This window comes from Dermacentor variabilis, chromosome 10, assembly GCF_050947875.1.
Source record: "Dermacentor variabilis isolate Ectoservices chromosome 10, ASM5094787v1, whole genome shotgun sequence".
In the NCBI taxonomy this organism is placed as follows: Eukaryota; Metazoa; Arthropoda; class Arachnida; order Ixodida; family Ixodidae; genus Dermacentor; species Dermacentor variabilis.
The window spans coordinates 118,333,975-118,353,272 of NC_134577.1; the positions used below are offsets into that span (position 1 = coordinate 118,333,975).

Here is a 19,298-nt window from a genome sequence, read left to right on the forward strand (position 1 = left end):
AGATTGCAGCAAGTTTTAGAAGAAATTTTTTATGGCTTACCGTGTCAAATGCTTTTGAGTAGTCGATAAAGATGGCATCAAGCTGACCGCGGTTATTTAGTTATGTGGCTATGTCATGCGTGAATTCTAATAATTGCGTTGTAGAAAATCCTGCTCGAAAACCATGCTGCTGTAGGGACAGAAAGTTATTTGCCGATAAATATTGAATGATGTGCTTGTGGATGATGTGCTCGAGAAGTTTGCAACACGTGGGCAGCAAAGATATAGGCCTGTAATTAGTGATTAGCTGTTTGCTGCCAGATTTGAAGACGGGAATAATGTTAGCTTGTTTCCAAACACAAGGAACTGTCGACATCTCAAGAGATTTGTTAAATATAACTGTCAAGTACTAGGCGTTTCATTCAGAGTATTGCTGTAAAAATTTGTTTAGCACTCCGTCAGCTCCAGAACTTTTTGTAGTATCAATTGTTAGTAATAAGTTGAGAACACCAGTATAAGTTATAACGAGAGTAGAAAGCTCTGGTAAAGCGTCGTTGACGCAAAAAGGGGGATCGACGCCGTCATCCTGACAAAATACAGACTGAAAATAAGTGTTGAAAGTTTCGGAAATAATCACCGGATCAGAGCAAGGGCGATCATTTATAGTGAATGATGAAGTGTTGTGAGCAGCCGAAAGCACCGTTTTCCAAAACTTTGATCGGTTTTTTTTTCAAGAATGTTGATAATGTGATGTCGAAATAGAAGTGTCTGGCTTCGTGCATTTTGGTTTTTAATTCGGACTGAAGCAAATGCAGTTTTGAGCATTGGTTGCTCCGACTCACGTTTTTATGTTTGCGGAGCCTCTTGATGCGCCTGATAAGATGAATAATGTCCCTATTATACCAAGGGTGCCTCGGGTTGCGTTTCATGCATTTCTTGGGAACAAACTGCGAGATGCATATCTTAACAATGTTGCAAAACATATCAAACAACTCGTCCATACTGCAAATGCTGCTACATTGAAAAAAAAATGTCATAAAAGGATGCTAGAATATCAACAATGGAATTGTCATCAGCATGGGAAAAATCATTAACAATCCGAAAATCAGGTCTGTTGCGCTCACAAGTGATATCAACCTTCAGCAGCACTCCCTTGTGATCAGACAGGCCTTCTATGATTTGGCAGTCATATCTGTTTTGTAGTAACTTCTGGTTAAGGAAAATCAGGTCTAGGATTGAGCTTTCACGGATAACGCCACTAACAATCTGTGTCAGATCTAACGACAAAACCAAGTCAATAAGCGAGTCGCAAATCGGCCTGTCACGACCATACGAAGCCAATGTGCTCCAGTTAATACAAGGGGTATTGAAATCACTAGCAAGGATCAATTTACAGTCGTGAAACATATTTTTTTCAGAATCGGGAGGTCGGTATAAAGCGCCAGCAACCACCACAAGATCACGTATATATAATTTTCACCATACCGACTCGGTGTTAGGAAGACTCGGTAGCACTACAAAATCAATGCCTTTGTGAAAGAATAAAGCTACTCTGCCACCCCTACCACATAACCTGTCACATTGCAAAACAGAGTAATTAGGAGGCACGAACTCGCCTTCCGTGACGGAGTCATTTAGCCAGGTCTCAGTGACACAGATCAAAGATGGTTGATGGCATTCAATTAGCCAATTGATGTGAGCTAGCTCGTTCAATAGGTTGCGTGCATTTATATTCAAAAGGTTTAGGTTGTGTCTATCACGAAGTCACTCTGTGCTGCTAGTGGGTATGTAGCTGGAAGTTTTGATAAGCGACTTTCTAGTGTCATCCCACGAGTAGCGGACGCTGTCTACTATCAGGGTGTCAAAGCTCAGTCGAACCTCGTTCACCTTCTTCCTAAGCTCGACTGAATTATCCCACAAAGCTTTGCAAGTCTGGTGCACGCAGAAAGAAAAATCCTCACTGATATGAGTATCTGACCCTTTTAATTTAAAAGCACTTCTTAGTATCGAAGTCTTCACTCTGAAATCAAGCAACTTAAATATGATAGGTCTTACCTTCCCTTTTTTTTTTTTTGCAACGAGCCTGTGACAGGGCTCAACACAGGTGCATTCTATTTTCAATTTCGTGGAAAAGAGCTTCAGCACATCGGCAAGTAGTTGCTCAGGGAATTCAGCCGATGGCTCAGGCAGGCCATAGATTATTAAGTTGTTCCAATGTGATCGGTTTTCTAAATTGTCATTTTTTCTGTCCAGCAGTTTGATGGCTTTTCTAAGGTCGTCGACTGTTTCTTCTAAAGTATGCACACGGTGGTCGATTTTCGCGGTGGCCGACGCCCACACTTCTATCTTCGAGATCCTATCTTCGAATGCACCAATTTTAGCGGTCAGACTTACTAAGTCTTTGCTTATTCGTGTTTGCACCTCCAGCAGTTCCGTGAGCATACGTTCAGTTATTGTTTTTGGGCCAGAGTTTGACTCTACATCACCCGACATAATTAGCAAGATTGTCAAGGAATGCAACAAACAAAAAAAGGTACACAAAAGGCACTCTGGGTCCAGCAGCAGCACCAAACAACGATCGTCACTTCTGAAGCAATTTACACGGTGTCTATTGCTTACCTGCAAGATGAAGCAAGCAAAGTTCAGAAAATCGTTCGCCATGCCGCTACTGGACCCACTGAAGAGCAGAAGCCGCGAGTCTGGCTTTATTTCGTCCTGTGACCACGTGAGCATTCCAGCAGTAATCTGCCGTCCTCTGTTTGACCAGCACCGATGAAGTTCGGCGTCGTCGATAATCAGGTTCTCACGTGATACGAAATCACATGTGCCGTTCAAGGTGGAATCCAAGTTCAGACGTGCCGGAATGCCACGCAGTTGACAAACGGAAAAAACATAGTCCTCCGGATAGTGGCGGCCTCCACAAGCAGAGATCTGCAAGATGAAGCAAGCAAAGTTCAGACAGCCGTTCACCATGCCGCTACCGGACCCACATATCTGAGCAGACGTCATGGCGTCTTGCAAAAAATAAACAGAAGAACAACAAGTAAAGGCGTACAACCCTGTTTGAGGCAGGTGCTGCAACAATGAGCTAACATGTACGTTACCTAACGGTAAAGTCCACTGAAGCATTTGGCTTTAGTTTGGCCCCCTTTTGCATATTGTACATGATATGTCCCAAACACCAAGGCACAGCCACACAAGGTGACAAATATCTGCCGTAGACTCAAATTCAGGGCACTTGAGACACATTACTGGGCTGTCTCTTGCAGATCCCCAGATCTAGGTGACTGGGCCCGCCCCAGCCCGAAACTTCGAAGACAAAACTTCCCCCACCCCGATTCACTTTCATCATCATCATCAGCCTGGTTACGCCCACTGCAGGGCAAAGGCCTCTCCCATACTTCTCCAACTACCCCGGTCATGTATTAATTGTGGCCATGTTTTCCCTGCAAACTTCTTAATCTCATCCGCCCACCTAACTTCCTGCCGCCCCCTGCTAGGTTCCCTTCCCTTGGAATCCCGTCCGTAACCCTTAATGACCATCAGTTATCTTCCCTCCTCATTACATGTCCTGCCATTGCCCATTTCTTTTTCTTGAATTCAACTAAGATGTCATCAACTCGCGTTTGTTCCCTCATCCAATCTGCTCTCTTCTTATCCCTTAACGTTACACCTATCATTCTTCTTTCCATACCTCGTTGGGTCGTCCTCAATTTAAGTAGAACCGCTTTCGTAAGCCTCCAGGTTTCTGCCCCGTATGCGAGTACTAGTAAGACACAGCTGGGGGGGGGGGGTCATACACTTTTCTCTTGAGGGATAATGGCAACCTGCTGTTCATGATCTGAGAATGCCTGCCAAACGCACCCCAGCCCATTCTTATCCTTCTGATTATTTTAGTCTCATGATCCGGATCCACGGTAGCTACCTGTCCTAAGTAGATGTATTCCCTTACCACTTCCAGTGCCTCGCTACCTATTGTAAACTGCTGTTCTCTTCCGAGACTGTTAATCATTGCTTTAGTTTTCTGCAGATTAATTTTTAGACCCACCCTTCTGCTTTGCCTCTCCAGGTCAGTGAGCATGCATTGCAGTTGGTCCCCTGAGTTACTAAGCAAGGCAATATCATCAGTGAATCGCAAGTTACTAAGGTATTCTCCATTAACTCTTCTCCCCAATTCTTCCCAGTCCAGGTCTCTGAATACCTCCTGTAAACACACTGTGAATAGCATTGGAGAGATCGTATTTTCCTGCCTGACGCATTTCTTGATTGGGATTTTTGTTGCTTTCTTTATGGAGGACTACGGTGGCTGTGGAGCCGCTATAGATATATTTCAGTATTTTTTACATACGGCTCGTCTACACCCTGATTCCGTAATGCCTCCATGACTGCTGAGGTTTCAACTGAATCAAACGCTTTCTTGTAATCAATTAAAGCTATATATAAGGGTTGGTTATATTCTGCACATTTCTATATCACCTGATTGATAGTGTGAATATCGTCAATTGTTGAGTAGCCTTTACGGAATCCTGCCTAGTCCTTTGGTTGACAGAAGTCTAAGGTGTTCCTGATTCTATTTGCGATTACCTTAGTAAATACTTTGTAGGCAACGGACAGTAAGCTGATCAGTCTATAATTTTTCAAGTCTTTGGCGTCCCCTTTCTTATGGATTAGGATTATGTTAGCGTTCTTCCAAGATTCTGGTACGCTCGAAGTCATGAGGCATTGCGTATACAGGGTGGCCAGTTTCTCTAGAACAATCTGCCCACCATCCTTCAACAAATCTGCTGTTACCTGATCCTCCCCAGCTGCCTTCCCCCTTTGCATAGCTCCCAAGGCTTTCTTTACTTCTTCCGGCGTTACCTGTGGGATTTCGAATTCCTCTAGACTATTCTCTCTTCCATTATCGTCGTGGGTGCCACTGGTACTGTATAAATCTCTATAGAACTGCTCAGCCACTTGAACGATCTAATCCATATTAGTAATGATATTGGCGGCTTTGTCTCTTAACGCATACATCTGATTCTTGCCTATTCCTAGTTTCTTCTTCACTGCTTTTAGGCTTCCTCTGTTCCTGAGAGCATGTTCAATTCTATCTATACTATACTTCCTTATGTCAGCTGTCTTATGCTTGTTGATTACCTTGGAAAGTTCTGCCAGTTCTATTCTAGCTGTAGGGTTAGAGGCTTTCATACATTGGCATTTCTTGATCAGATCTTTAGTCTCCTGCGATAGCTTACTGGCATCCTGTCTAACGGAGTTACCACCGACTTCTATTGCACATTCGTTAATGATGCCCATAAGATTGCCGTTCATATCGTCAACACTAAGGTCCTCTTCCTGAGTAGAGGCCAAATACCTGCTCTGTAGCTTGATCCGGAATTCCTCTATTTTCCCTCTTACCGCTAACTAATTGATCGGCTTCTTATGTACCAGTTTCTTCCGTTCCCTCCTCAAGTCTAGGCTAATTCGAGTTCTTACCATCGTATGGTCACTGCAGCGCAACTTGCCGAGCACGTCCACATCTTGTATGATGCCAGGGTTAGTGCAGAGTATAAAGTCTATTTTATTTCTAGTCTCACCATTCGGGCTCCTCCACATCCACTTTCGGCTATCTCGCTTGCGGAAGAAGGTATTCATTATCCGCATATTATTCTGTTCTGCAGACTCTACTAATAGCTCTCCCCTGCTATTCCTAGAGCCTATGCCATATTCTCCCACTGACTTGTCTCCAGCCTGCTTCTTGCCTACCCTGACATTGAAGTCGCCCATCAGTATAGTAGTGTATTTTGTTTTGACCTTACCCATCGCCGATTCCACGTCTTCATAGAAGCTTTCGACTTCCTGGTCATCCTGACTGGATGTAGGGGCGTAGACCTGTACGAACTTCAATTTGTACCTCTTAAGTTTCATGACCTGCCACCCTCTCGTTAATGCTATAGAGTTCCTGTATGTTACCAGCTTTATCCTTATTAATCAGGAATCCGACTCCTAGTTCTTGTTTCTCTTCTAAGCCTCGCTAGCACAGGACGTGCCCGCTTTCCAGCCCTGTATATGTTTCTTTTGTTCTCCTAAGCTCACTGAGCCATATTATATCCCATTTACTGCCCTCTTATTCCTCCAATAGCACTGCTAGACTCACCTCCCTAGATAATGTTCTAGCGTTAAAGGTTGCCAGGTTCAGGTTCCAATGGCGGTTAAAATTTCCGGAGTCCTCCCCTACGGCGTGCCTCATAATCAGAAAGTGGTTTTGGCACGTAAAACTCCCATAATTCTTTTTTTCCCCAATGGCGGCCTGCCTGGAACCAGGGATTCTTAGCACCCTCTGCTGCGTCGCAGGTCTGGCCGCAATTCACTTTAGCCTTTCTTTAACTGCAGCTTGTGTCTCTCGGGCAACAAAATTGAATTCTGCAGTGACGAGTCACACTGATGCGGTATCTTCAAACTGACTTTTTGATGATGCTGCTCTCAACGCATGCCAATCAACTAAACAAGTAGGTGCAGACACGAAAAGATGAACTTTCAGGCAAATGCATTTGTCGTCGTTGTGACATCCGTGTTGTGCAACTGTTAAGTGCACCAACAACAGGAGCAGTGGAAAGATTATTGCGCCAACAAGTGCACGCTGCTACAGAAAGCCACTGCACTGGACTATTGCAGCCTGGGAGAAGAAGACGATAGGCATTTGCAATCTTCTATTTGCATTTTGCAATAGTTGTGTGCAGACCGGCTCAGAAACAGCCCCTGTTGTTTACACTGGTTATTTGCATCTTTCAGGAACGTACGCATTTGGGCTTGTTTGTTCATAACTTGAGCAGAAACAGCACAAAGGAGCAGGACATACAATGGCGCTGAAAAGGCAAATGCATCATACAATACATTTGGAGAACAGTTTGCACCCTTTGGAGCTCATCCTGTCCCGAAACAGTAATCGCCATCTAGTACTTGCATGCCTTTCCTTTCTTTGACACTGTGCACTTAGTACTTAAGATTGCGAGCAGTATGTGCATGACAAAGCATTCTTGACACATAAGTAGCGAGCACTGTTTCTAAGAAAAGAAATGCAAGTGAGGTAGATGGCGATTATATTTCGGTGACAAGATATACCCCAAGGGGTGTAAACTGTAGTATTGTTCATGCTCAAACAAGAACTGCACGTCTGTAAACAGAGCGCTTCCAATTGACTGCATGGAATTTTCTGCTAAATATATACAGTAAAGCCTTGTTATAGTGAAGTTGAAAGGGGAGCCAGAATTACTTTGCTAAGTCCATTACTTGGTTATATCCATTATTACATGTACTGCACAATGCAAGTTTCAAGTTTATTGCTTTGTTTATACAGAATGTCTGGGGATTTCAAGGGAAATTTAACTGACTTTGTTATATCTGGTTTTTCATCATATACCATTTTGTCACAACAAGGTTTGACTGTAATAGAGGGAACTCTAGCTGGTGCAGCAATTGTTCACAGTACCACAGGAATGAGGGGCACATAAATTTGTCTCATCTGTGTACACGTGGTGTTATTTATCACACTTTACCCAAGTTTCCAAGAAATACATTTACAAACTCATCAAGTCAGCAAGTTGCTGCACATGTTTGTCGAGCAACAAGTTTTGTTCGATGCCATCTGTAAGAGTTATTGTTCTACTAAATACAAAAACTTGAATGTGAACTCTCCGCAGATTACGTCAGACAGAAAAATATGTGGTACCTCGTGTGTACACAAACTACGGCAAGAGGGCTCATGCTTTCTACGTGCCAGCTAATTTCAATAAATTGAATGAGAATGGTATCGCAGGAACATTTAAACAAATAAAATCACATTTAAGGTCATGGGTGATATGTAATGCCCATATTCTTTGAAGTTTTCTTTGGGATTTGAAACATGCAAACCTGATCGTGAAGTCATCTTTAATGTCAATGTGTTTTTTTTTCCTGTTGATGCAATAATATCTTTTGTTCAAATAATATCTCTTGTTCATTTTTTGCAATATCATTGTTTTCCTATATTTTTTTCTTTATTTATTTATTTGTACACATATCAGTACTACCAGCTGACTGCCCAGCCTCGCACACAAGCAATGTTGCTTATGCGGACTGGATCTGTAACCATGACATGACTGGATGTAATAAAGATTATTATTATTATTATTATTATTATTATTATTATTATTATTATTATTATTATTATTATGTGCATAGCAACTGTCAAGTGTTGCCCTTACGGCAGAATGTTTTGTAGAAACCAATTGATTTTACAAGTCCAGTGCCCTCTGAAGCCAGGACGAAGTTGACAGATGCATGTACTAAAAGCTATTCCCATGCTGGCTTAAATGTCATATTTTCTAACAATTTTGTAGAAAACGCTATGATGCATGTTAAGAAGTGCAATACCTCACTTGCCAGCATGAAAATAAGATAGTGACGCCCAAAAGTAACCAGAATTGTTTTCCTTTTCTTTCTAATTTGCAAATTTTTTTGTTTATTCCAAAGCATGAATCCACTTCAAAGTACTCTCTCGGAGAAAAAAATGGACTTGTCTCACTGTTTTATTCATTGCCCACAACTGTTGAGCAAAGTCTCGCAAATTGGTGACCCTCTGTACTGCCGTCGTTTTCCTTATCTCCTGCACGTATTGAAAACGCTTACCTTGAAGCTCTCGCTTCGCTTTCACAGATAAGTTGCAAGGGGCCAAAGTACGGGGAGCAGCTGGTGGGCTGAGGTAGCACAGTCGTCTGATGTTTGCCAGGAAGCACTGCACACTCAGTGCTGTGTAGGCATTGTGGTGCGCAAGGAGTTCCCCAGATTGTGGTGCTTACTTTAAGCTGCACCACACAACCCTTGGGCACTTCAAGATAAAAATTCTGGCCGACTGTCCGCCCTTGCAATACAGGTTTAAAGAGTAACATGTATTTAAAAAAATTCCCAAAAGAACTTCATGCACCACACATTCTTCAACGTCTGCCATCTCAAAATCACATGCACATGGCAACAGAGGCTCAAAAGAAAGCAATACAGCGAGCTGACGAAACTTCATATGAGGACTCTACTTGGTCAAAAGATGGGGACGTTAGCGTAGGATCCACACCTAGCCACACGTATCGGTACTGGCTGCCTTTCTGCCTCAGTAAAAACAACTCTCATTACTTTTGGATTCCATCTCGTAAGTCGGAACACAGCAGGGAGCCCGCAGTACAAATGCCAGAGATATTGTGTGCCTTTTCTACATCTGCAACACTTGATATAGGGCTAGTTGTTGAAGTCCTGTCTTGCTGCACTAGCATAAGGAAACAATTCGGACAAGCACAAAACAGGTGAAGCATGCCACCTGTTCAGTCTCGTTACTCTGTGTTCATCTTTGAACAAATTATGCTAGCGCAATAAAGATGGCCTTTTGTACCTCAATTAAATGGTTTTAATGGTGTCCCTGTAGATGCTTCCCTCAGCACGCACAAAGGCACTAGGGTTCAATGTGCTAAAGCAACACAGGCTATGTGAGATATGGCAGCCTTGTACTAAGCTCCCTACTACTCCCAGGTGAATGACTTTTTAATGCGTTGGCATTTTTAGTGTACTTCACAGACTTTCTGGCGGCTAACTATCTATCTGTGTATCTATGTTTGTGTGTATCTGTTTTCCCAGCAACCTGGGTCAGTGTGTAGTCCATGGTCCAATGGCTAGAGCATCAAGCTGTTGTGCTGAGGTAACAGGGTTCGATATCAACCATCGGATCAGCTTGTGTACATGCGTGCCACTCTTCAACTAACCTTTTTCACGCCAACATGGGCCTCTGTGGGACTGGGTAAGCACCGCTGTTCGAAGAAACTAACTGATGCCGACTTGAAGCCACTGGGTGTTGTGCCAATCGGTCCGTGCTAGTAAACCAGCTTAGGTGTCACTGGGTCTGTGCCAGTAAGTGTGCGACACTTTACAATGACAAAAAAAGAGAGCCTTTAAATTTCTTCGATGCTAGGCGGAATCAAACCTCATGACCTGACACCTTCACAAATGCATTGGGTATGCGCTGCTCTTCAATGAACGTCTTTCACGCCAACATTTTGGCGAGCTGCGCCATGAATGCACTGGGTGTGTGCCACTTTTCAGTGAACCTCCTGCCAACTTGGGTCAGTGTGCATGTGCCACTAGTCGTGCGGTAAGTGAGGGAACAATTATCTGCATGCGTACACACCGCCCTACTTGTCTCAGAGGCAAGTTTCTTGGCAGTGCCACCAGATGGTGCAGTGTGTTTGGAAAGAAGTGCAAGAGAGGAGCCCGGCTGCCTCGTGACACGTTTCTCAGTGTTTGCACACAACAGCGCGCCGTGCATTCTGCAAGACATGCGCAAGTTTCGTGGCAGCACCACTTGATGGCACTGAAGTGTTCTTAGGGAAGTGTGAAAAAGAAGTCCTGCTGCAGTACACGCCTCGTACATAACTCGTTTCAACGGTGGCAATACATTGTATCGATATATAAATTCAATTCGTAGGGGTTCTGCCAAATTTTTTCTTTACAGGGGAGGGCATTGGGTCAACTTTGACCACCTATAATTCACCCAGCATGGGTTCTGTGTTCTGTTTGCATCCAAATGTAGCTGCTGTGGCTGGGTATCGAACCTACAGCTTAAAGAGGCCATGAGACCAAGTTTTCGAGCTTGAATTATGCCATTGCATGTTAAATCGTATCCCGCTTAAAGCTGACAATATCAGTGCATTTGGTGGTGTGTGAAATTTGTATTTGAATCTTTTTATGTCACCGATTTACCATAGATATTAGTCTGGCAACACTGGCTGGTGATGAAATGAAAGCAGACCCCCAGCTACGACTCCCTCGTAGTAATGGAGGCCATGCTTGTGTGCATTGTAAGCACTAGGAGCGAATGGGAGAACTGGAATGGCATCAAGGTTGCAATGTGTTGTTTTTGCATGTGTGACTCATCAGGCAGCTCAAGATGGTTTCTACAGGTGCTGTCTGTTTGGTACTGCTCCTACCGTGCGAGTGAAGGAATTGAGGGCATAATTCAACAGTGACACCTTTGTTGCACCATCGGGCACCAGAGCTCGCAGAGCAAGACATCCAGACTGTTTCGAAACAGTCGACAGAGCAGGGACCACACACCTCCTGATGCCAGAATGGTGGTATCTGTTGGTGGGAGGGATTTAGAGGCAGCAGTTTCTACTGAGAGACCAGCATTTTGTGGGCATATAACCATATTGGCCCCTCTACTCTCAGTTACAATTATAAACTGAGAACAGTTGGAGGATCATGTAATGGCCGTTTAATTGAGCTAAGCTGCATAATGTCGGAGCCACTGTAGGTTCTTCTACCTCAGCTAGAGCACATATGTTCAAGCACCACAAAGCACAAACGCACATTATTGTTGTGATTAATAGTAACGAACATAGTTTAGGTGTAGGCAAAACAAGGACAATAGAGGTTCTTAGTAGGGCATTTATCATCCACTTTACTGAAATCATTGTACGTTATCACCCAAATTAGTACCTTAGTACCCAAATTGCACCTTATCAACTTGCACACCGTTCAGCCGATCAGCAGAAGTGTGCGTACACTCCTACTGGCAGCGGAACGTAGAACACTGTGGTATGAAGCCGACCAAGTGGAGTGTGCGGGTGTGTCTACCTAGTTTCCTTGTCATTCTAGAGCCAAGCTGAGTGCATGTCCCTGGCGTCTCTGGAAGATGTACTCGTTAGAAAAGCGAAATCATGCAGTTCTGTGTAGTCACCTGAGCATTAAATTGACCAAACGTGAAAAATGGGCAAATCGGTATGGAAGCATGGCTAAATTAGAGCACGAACTACTGGGGCACAAGCTAAGGCACGAGAAAAGATGGGACATGGCACTACTTGCAACTGAAAGTTTCCAACTGCAACTGAAATTTAAAGAACCTAACATCCAGTTTTTTGACATACAGTTATACTTCGAGCCTGATTGTGTTTGCTGGAAGTACCAGCCCAGATCCAGAAAGCCAATCCTGGACTTTCGTTGCAGCCACTCCAAGTTGATCAAGAATGGTATAGCTCTGTCTGGCCTAAGGAACGCTTTGTTGAAGTCGTGCCTCCTCAAAGCAGGTGACAGCATGTCAAGGCAAGTAGCCCGGCTCCAGATGGCGGGGTCCCCACAGGCCATCATATCTGTATCGAGGAAAAAACTGCTCGAAGGATTAAAGAAGCAGGGAGTGAAAAAGGATACACATGAGGCTGGAGGAACTGAGAAGAAAAAGCTGGCCGTCATTCCCTATGTCCACTGCCTGTCGCATAGGTTGGAAAAGTTAAACAATAGGTCTGGTTGCAGTGTTAATCATGTAAACAATTTTGGTTCATGCTCAGCTTCAGTGGTGTATTCCGTGCCTTTCTCATGTGGAAAAGCATATGTGGGCCAAACTGGCCGATGTCTTAACACTAGGCTGAAAGGGCATTCCAGTTCCAGAAAAGGGATTGCACACATACATCTTGCAATGCGCGTAAGAGACTGCAGCTCCCAAGGTAAATGCACACCCAAGTTTGATAGTACTACAGTCCTTTATTAGCACACAGATCAAACAACAAGAGAAGTTGTAGAGGCTCATGAGATAAAGAAAAAGGGGGCAGGGTGTGTCAGTCATGCTTCTATAACGCTTCATGACACTGAAATATCTTTGCTAGATACGACCCAACAGGTGGAAATTTTTGGCGAGCTAACATTGATGAGTAGTCATTTTTTTTTCGTTTGCTTACTTTTCTTTTTTATGCCATTTGATGACACATGATGACATAGGACATGTCGGGTTTGTATCATCTCTAACCTTCCGAATAAACTTTCAGTTGCAAGTAGCCCTGTGTCCTTTCTTGTCTTGTGCCTTAGCTTGTGTCCCAGTAGTTCGCACTCTGAATTTAGCCACCTGAGCGCGTGAAATGCGAGGAGCAAAGAGTAAGCAACATTCCACTAAACATAAAACAGTTTCAGCCTGTTTCTTACCATCTGCAGTTTACTGGAGATGTGTACATTACAACGCTAGTAGCAAGATTTTGTGATGCTTCCTTTAACCACAATGCCTTAGACACATTTTTATGTTACACAAGTGTTCTTGTTGAAACAGACATTTAAAGAGACAATGTGTTCACGATTACGCCACTGACTAAAAATTTACACCAGCAGCGAAGTAGAGCACACTTGGTTACTGCAATAATAGGTCTGTTCTTGCACCACCACCAACGTGGCGGCACACATTTACATATCCGGTAGTCTGCAAACAGTAAGAGACAAGCTAAAACTCTCTAATGTCTAATGTTCCCCTACCAGCAAGCTGGAATGAAAGCCTTTTCAGAAACTCATCACTAATCCTATCCCTGTCCTTTGCCTCAATTCATACCAGTGTGGTGGTCTCTTGTAATTGAACGAATTAACACTGCATGCTCATATTTCCCCACACCACGCAACGAAAATTACCATCCGTATCATGCACACCAACACCAATGCGCTTTTGGTGTTGTGTTCTGCAGATTTAGCAAACAGCATCCGAAGTCCGAAAAGTCCGAAGACACCTTAGGGACATAGTCTCTTTTCTAATTGGTTCTTATAGCCAACTGGCATGTTGCCAAATTGAAAAACCGATTTTTTTTTTTTGTTTAAGAACAATGGTTACACGCAGAAGGCAGCATATTGATGTATGCATAGAAAGTAATCATCTCCACATGTTTCTTATGGTTGCTTAAACCGAGAGATGAACATGTAATGTTTTGTGGTAAGTTGGCACGTTGACACTCAGTCAGGGTTTTGCTCATTGCGGATGGCGGGGGAAATGTCGCCCACTGCACTGACTGAACCCCTTTGATGGGGATTCAGAATGGTCGATTTGGTCAAAGTTTCCACTTCTTTTTTTTTTTTGCAATTCTCAGGTATTCCTTTACCATGTGGGGAAATATTGGAAAGAAGTTTGATGTGGACGTTCAGGAAATCACACTTTTTTAGTGTGTTGCTGACAAAAATTGGGTAGAAAATCGGGCTGCAGGAGGTGCCATCGCACTGCGGATTGCTCAGCTTTCCTTCAACAAAATATTGCCACCTTGGTAGTGTTGTAAAGAGGAGATCAGTGCCATATTTCACCATGCAAAACTAAAAGCAACATACAAAATGAGGAATAGCTGGTGTTGCAGTTTGCATGCAGTCTCTCTTCCCTTCATGGCGATTCATTACTGCTGCCATGTGCACACAGGAGGCACACTCCTATTGGCTAATGCAGATTTGAATGGTGGCCTGCGGATTTACTTATCCCAGCGACGCTTGGCAATTCCAGTAGGCTGCGTCGCTGGTTCACATTTCTTTTGCTACTACATCCAACATGCAAGTGTTGAATAAGTGTAGCATGCAGTGGTCGTGTTGAAAGAATTAAAAATAAAGCTTATTTGCCATGTGTACACCCTTTCTCTCTCATGGTCGCAAGATGTCCACCCCTCAAAAATTTCTGGGGAGAACCCTGCACTACATCCTGAATTTTCATTTCAACTCGCAGTAGTCAAAATGCACTTCACCAGTGCTTTTTATTGCCTGTGATGACAGAACAGTCTAGATTAAATTAACGTCCATTTTCGTGAAAGCCGCCTCCGAGTATATATGTTTAACCACTTTCCTAGAGTAATACATGCTTTGTATCCCAAGACGTATCCAGGATGAATAATTTATGCAAGTGCTTCTGAGCCAATTTTGAGAAGGATTGGAGGCAACGTGCAATATAATGTACATGGGGTCACGTTGAGGGTGTAATATGCAGTGCGAGCGTATCGTAAACTTGCCCTTCCAGGATTTGGCCCTTTAGGCCACACAATGTTATCCTTCTTACGGCTGAATGAAATTGCAAATTGGTAGAAAAGAGCTAGTGGTTCGCCATGATGACAAGACCAATCCAAACACCTGCCCCATCGCCTCTCCTCCCCCCCAAAAATACATTGAACCCTTCCACTATGTGAAGATGGAGGACCAGTGAAGCTGTTTGGCACATGGCACAGAGGTGACCCAGAATATGGGACAAAGGTATGAAAATATTTGTCCTGACCTGTGGTCATCGTGGCGATATAGGTATGCACACACACTCACGTATCACCTGTTATTAAATATGTCTGTCACTTACGACAACGAATGGCTCATACCCCTGTAAACGTGGCTTCCCCATTATGATGGCAGAAAAGAAATTCTACGCTGTAATGATGAGCGGCAACGGAGCCAGCTGTGGAAGACTACACTCGAGCCATTGCTGATGATGATAATTTTTTTTCACAATGAAACAAGCTGTGGAAGAAAGCAACAACCGCACGAGCAGTGGCACTAGCGTGTTTGCATGGTTGGCACCAGGAACTTTTCCAGTTTCTTTTGAAAAAGTTGTACAAAAGATTTTATTCAACGTCTGTTCTTACCCTTGTGCCTTGGTCCTTTTTGGGTCCCACGTGTGAAAGGATAGCTCAAGGGCGCATTATAGGTCCCCGGCCCACAGGGGTATCTGCCATTGAGCTTGGGCCCTTTCTGCACTATTGCCAGGATCAGCCTACATGACAATTTGTTTTTGTGAACATATCGGACACATTTTTTTCCAGATCCTAGCCATAGAGAGCCTCGTTGTAAAAATTAAAGCTACCAACCTTTCATGGTAGCCCTGGAGGGGCACCCGAATCTTGAGAGTGCAACGGCAAACCATGTTCTACCGAGACGTATATTGTTAGGACCACTAAAGAGAAACAATAAGTCAGTTCAGACCGGTGAAGTATTTGTTCAAAACTAATTTTATTAATTTTGCAATAAGAGGCTAACATGTTAGAAGAAACTTAGGCGAGCAGACATGGACACAAGAAGAGGGAAACGGACAACACAGTGGTGCATGCCTGCACGCCCAACTTTTTTCTAACGCGAATTTCTGACACAACTAGCCCAGCTTCCTGTCCAAACTACTGGAAGAGAAAGTGAAGGCCAAACATCCTTTTTGTTTCAATTTCACGCCGAAACTCCCACACCGGTACCGCAGTGCGACATTGCAGATTTCCAAGCATCCTCTTCTACCTGGGCCATTATGGTGCAGTAGACTTCTTGAAACTCTCCAATCTAAGCCTCTGGCTCCTTTAGAATAGAATGCAGTCAACCTTTACCAATGATAAATTAACTATTCCCGAGCTGCTGATGTCAAACTTGATTTCTAGTCGGTGTGGGAACAAGGCAGCACCAGCAAATGTCTTGCTTTGTATCTTTTTCTGGCTTATATACCAAGTCTTTTTTCGTGGTAAAAGGGGCTTTCTTCGTATTGTAGGAACATAATTTATATATAGAGCTAGGATAGCTTTTTTTCGCTGGTGTTCGTTTAATGTAAACGTGTTTCACTTTTCTGTTATTGTCCTTTTTTTTTAATTGCACACCTTGCACGAGCACATTTAACATCTGCATACCAAGACTTACAAACTGCTCTTCCCATACACCAATCCTAATGTGTACATCGCTCAATTCATCTATACTCTCGAATATTTCCCATTTGCCAAATTTCTGAGCACGTACAGTTTCGCACATTTTTCTCTTGGGCGGTGCGGCCACAATTATTCGCAAAGGTAAATCATTGGCTTGCACACTTTTATAAAAAGTGTTATGTTCTCTCATTACAACAACCTGACGACTCTCTCGAGTGGGCATAAATGACAAGATGGCATTACCCAATGTGCAAGCTCACCCCAACTGAGTGCATCTTGTTGCCTGTTGCAAAGTGCCAACACTAGCTGCAAAGGTTCCACTCCCAGGAATCTTTTTTTTTTTCCTATTCAAAGAAATGGGACAAATCGCACCAGAATGAGCTACACAATGTACGTATGCACAATTGTAAAACAAACTGCTTTAATGCGCCAAATGGGTCTGCTACACAATGAATTTTCCTTAAGTACAAATTTTTTTTTACCATTCAGAACAATGCATGTGCCTCAAGGCTATTAAATACTTGACTTTACATCAATAACAAAAGTAATATTTCACCTACTCCCACTAGCTGTCAACAAATTTCTTCTTTCAAAAATAAAGAAAATTGCAGCAAATTGTGTCATTCGTCCTAGCATTACATACACACAACTGTCTTGGTTGTTACAAAAAGCTCCTAGCTAAACATTTTATTAAAACAAAAATACGATGAGCAGCATAGTTGCTACACAAGCCAACAACCAATTTAGCTTCCCGCTCCCAACACTACCAATTTGTTTAAAGGCCAGTCAAGAAACTAGCTCAACATCGAGCCAAAAGCCTCCAATGAAAAGCATTCGCGAGAGCTATCACAATGACGGGCATGGCACCGTTCCATACAACAGTGCTGCAGCTGCCAAAAGTTTGTGCAGCTTAGTGCATTGTTAAGGCTAATGTGAAAAGCTAACCTTTGTTACAAATTACAAAAGTTTTAAATGAGGGGACAATCAAACCTCTAACACTGTCATATGTGTGTCAGTGAAGACAGGGGCAGAATCTCAAAGACCAGAGTAGTCGTGCTGTCGAGAAGGATGCAACATTAACTTTTCACAATGAGCTATCAATTAAAAAAAAAGCTTGAGAAGTCAACTGTTGAGGCTTATACTGCGTGGTCCTTGCACCACGAGAAAAAAAGAAAGGTATCTGAGAGTCAGTTTGCTAATGCACTGTACAAGCTGCGAGGTGAAAGAATAAAAATGAAATGCCATTATTGCAAACTCTTAAGTCAACCTGCTCATTAAACGGGCCTTTCAACAAGTGTAAATCCACAAGCTGCTCTTCTTTGCCTCGCCAAAACGCAGCAAGAGCCGTGCCAAGAATAGTTTATATTTAGCTCGCATGCAAGCCCCTGAAGAGGAGGAGGTTGTGTATCCCTCCACTAGTAACACACCGAACAGCTTCGCACAATTCGTGTAAAATATTTTTAAAAATTGGGCGATGTGGAGAAAACCTTATGATATGAACAACAAAACATGAGTGCTGCCATCCGGTGCCGAGGCTAACTTTTTAACTGACTGTTGGTGCGGAGGTAAGAACTGTGAAGTCATCCCGGAAAAACACACACTTAAATTAACGGAGCTGGCGAAACTTTTCAGGGCGGGCGCTTACGCAAGTGCTGCGATCAACCTGAGAATGAATTGCAAACGGCGCAGGGAGGTGAGCTTGCCACAACGAAACATGCAGTGTTACCGTTAAGAGGTCGCGGGTCAGGCACGAAAAAATAAAAGCAAAAGAAAAAACAGGAAATCCTTTCACCCTATCTTCGCCGCCGTGTCTCGAAGAAGTTTAAACAAGCAGCGTCATTCCCAGACAACGCGGGTGGCTGTTGGCAACAGCAACCACGTGACAGCCGAGGCTTGAAAACAGACAAATCGCTTCTTTAGAGACGGGCAAGAAAATAATAAAAATTAAATAAAGCACTTTATCTCACACCGTCACACGTCACAGCGGTTCGTAGTAGTCGCCCACCAAAGCTGTTTTTGTTTTCTTTTTTTCGGTTCCGAATCGATGACAGTCCGGCACTGTGCAAGCAGCGGTGCACGCACGCAGCGCACCACGGCCGCAGCCGCGGCGGCCGAGAAGCGACGAACCAAAGGAGGTGAAGCAGAGAACGGAGTCCCCAAAAGAGCTGTAGGCACTCGGCGGTGGTGCGGACGAAATGGGTGGCCGAGAGGAAAGGTTCAACCGCGGTCGAGAAAGGAAGAGTTGAAAAGGCGTAAGAACTCATTCTGGGTCCAAGAAAAGGAGAGGCAAGCGCGACAACGCCGCAAGCGCTGTTCGGAGTGGTGGCGGGGGCAAATAAGTGGTCGGCGGCAACGCAGCTGTGTCTTCTCAAGCCACCGTTTGTTCGTGGGTCTGCGACTCGGGCGGTTTCATGACGTCCGGCAGCTCGGGTGGGCTCGAGAGCGGCGTCACTTCAAGCGGTTCGAACTTGCCCGTGTCGGGGTCTCGAAAAACGAGCCCCACGGTGGCTGGCGCTTGGGCCTTGGCCGTGCTGCTGTTGAGGCCGTACTCGGTAAGCACCTTGTTGTCGTCCATGCACTGGTCGTCTTTGTAGAGCACCTGGTTCTCGGGCGCGACCTTGGTGATTCCGGCGATCATCTTCTTCAGCTCGCGCACCGAGGTTGTCTCCTTCGCGTCGAGGAAGACGGTGGTTTTTTTCCGCCGCACCATGAGGAACACATCCATCGTCAGGGGCGTCTGTCTCGCCTCGCGCTTTCTGCCGCCTAGGCTTCAGGGCGACCCGGGCTGTTCCGTTCTTCGAAGGCTGGCGAACGCTTGCGGCGCTTGCCTCTTCGTCGCGGAGATTGTCCGCTTGGGGGGAAGCCGAAGCTCAATGTTATCGC

General features: G+C 44.1%; 2 protein-coding genes across 4 annotated transcripts; both read right to left on the bottom strand.

Annotated features, from left to right (window-relative positions):
* Positions 1-1,383: 1,383 nt before the first annotated feature.
* On the bottom strand, positions 1,384-16,763 carry LOC142560910 (uncharacterized). Of its 3 annotated transcripts, none has more exons than XM_075673329.1 (5): positions 16,676-16,763; positions 15,606-15,691; positions 15,384-15,511; positions 8,629-8,734; positions 1,384-2,910 (listed from the first exon to the last, which is right to left on the bottom strand). In XM_075673329.1, the coding sequence occupies exons 2-5, from the start codon at positions 15,659-15,661 to the stop codon at positions 2,829-2,831; spliced, it is 372 nt and encodes a 123-aa protein (XP_075529444.1). In that variant the 5' UTR covers positions 15,662-15,691; positions 16,676-16,763; the 3' UTR covers positions 1,384-2,828. The 3 variants fall into 3 exon arrangements, with proteins under 3 accessions (XP_075529444.1, XP_075529443.1, XP_075529442.1); XM_075673328.1 differs by having other exon boundaries at positions 8,629-8,748; XM_075673327.1 differs by lacking the exons at positions 8,629-8,734; positions 15,384-15,511; positions 15,606-15,691; positions 16,676-16,763 and adding an exon at positions 5,781-6,520.
* A 51-nt stretch (positions 16,764-16,814) lies between these two features.
* EloB (transcription elongation factor elongin B) lies at positions 16,815-19,288 on the bottom strand. Its single transcript, XM_075673335.1, has one exon. It carries the CDS (start codon positions 19,138-19,140, stop codon positions 18,784-18,786), a length of 357 nt encoding a protein of 118 aa, XP_075529450.1. The 5' UTR covers positions 19,141-19,288; the 3' UTR covers positions 16,815-18,783.
* Between the last annotated feature and the right edge of the window lie 10 nt (positions 19,289-19,298).

Excerpts from the sequence above, each read along its gene's own strand:
- LOC142560910 (XM_075673327.1), bottom strand. The coding sequence starts at position 5,828 with ATGACCAGGAAGTCGAAAGCTTCTATGAAGACGTGGAATCGGCGATGG. Across the intron at positions 2,911-5,780 it reads AGACGTGGAATCGGCGATGG|ATCTCTGCTTGTGGAGGCCG; the intron begins GTAAGGTCAAAA and ends TTCATCTTGCAG.
- EloB (XM_075673335.1), bottom strand. The coding sequence starts at position 19,140 with ATGGATGTGTTCCTCATGGTGCGGCGGAAAAAAACCACCGTCTTCCTC.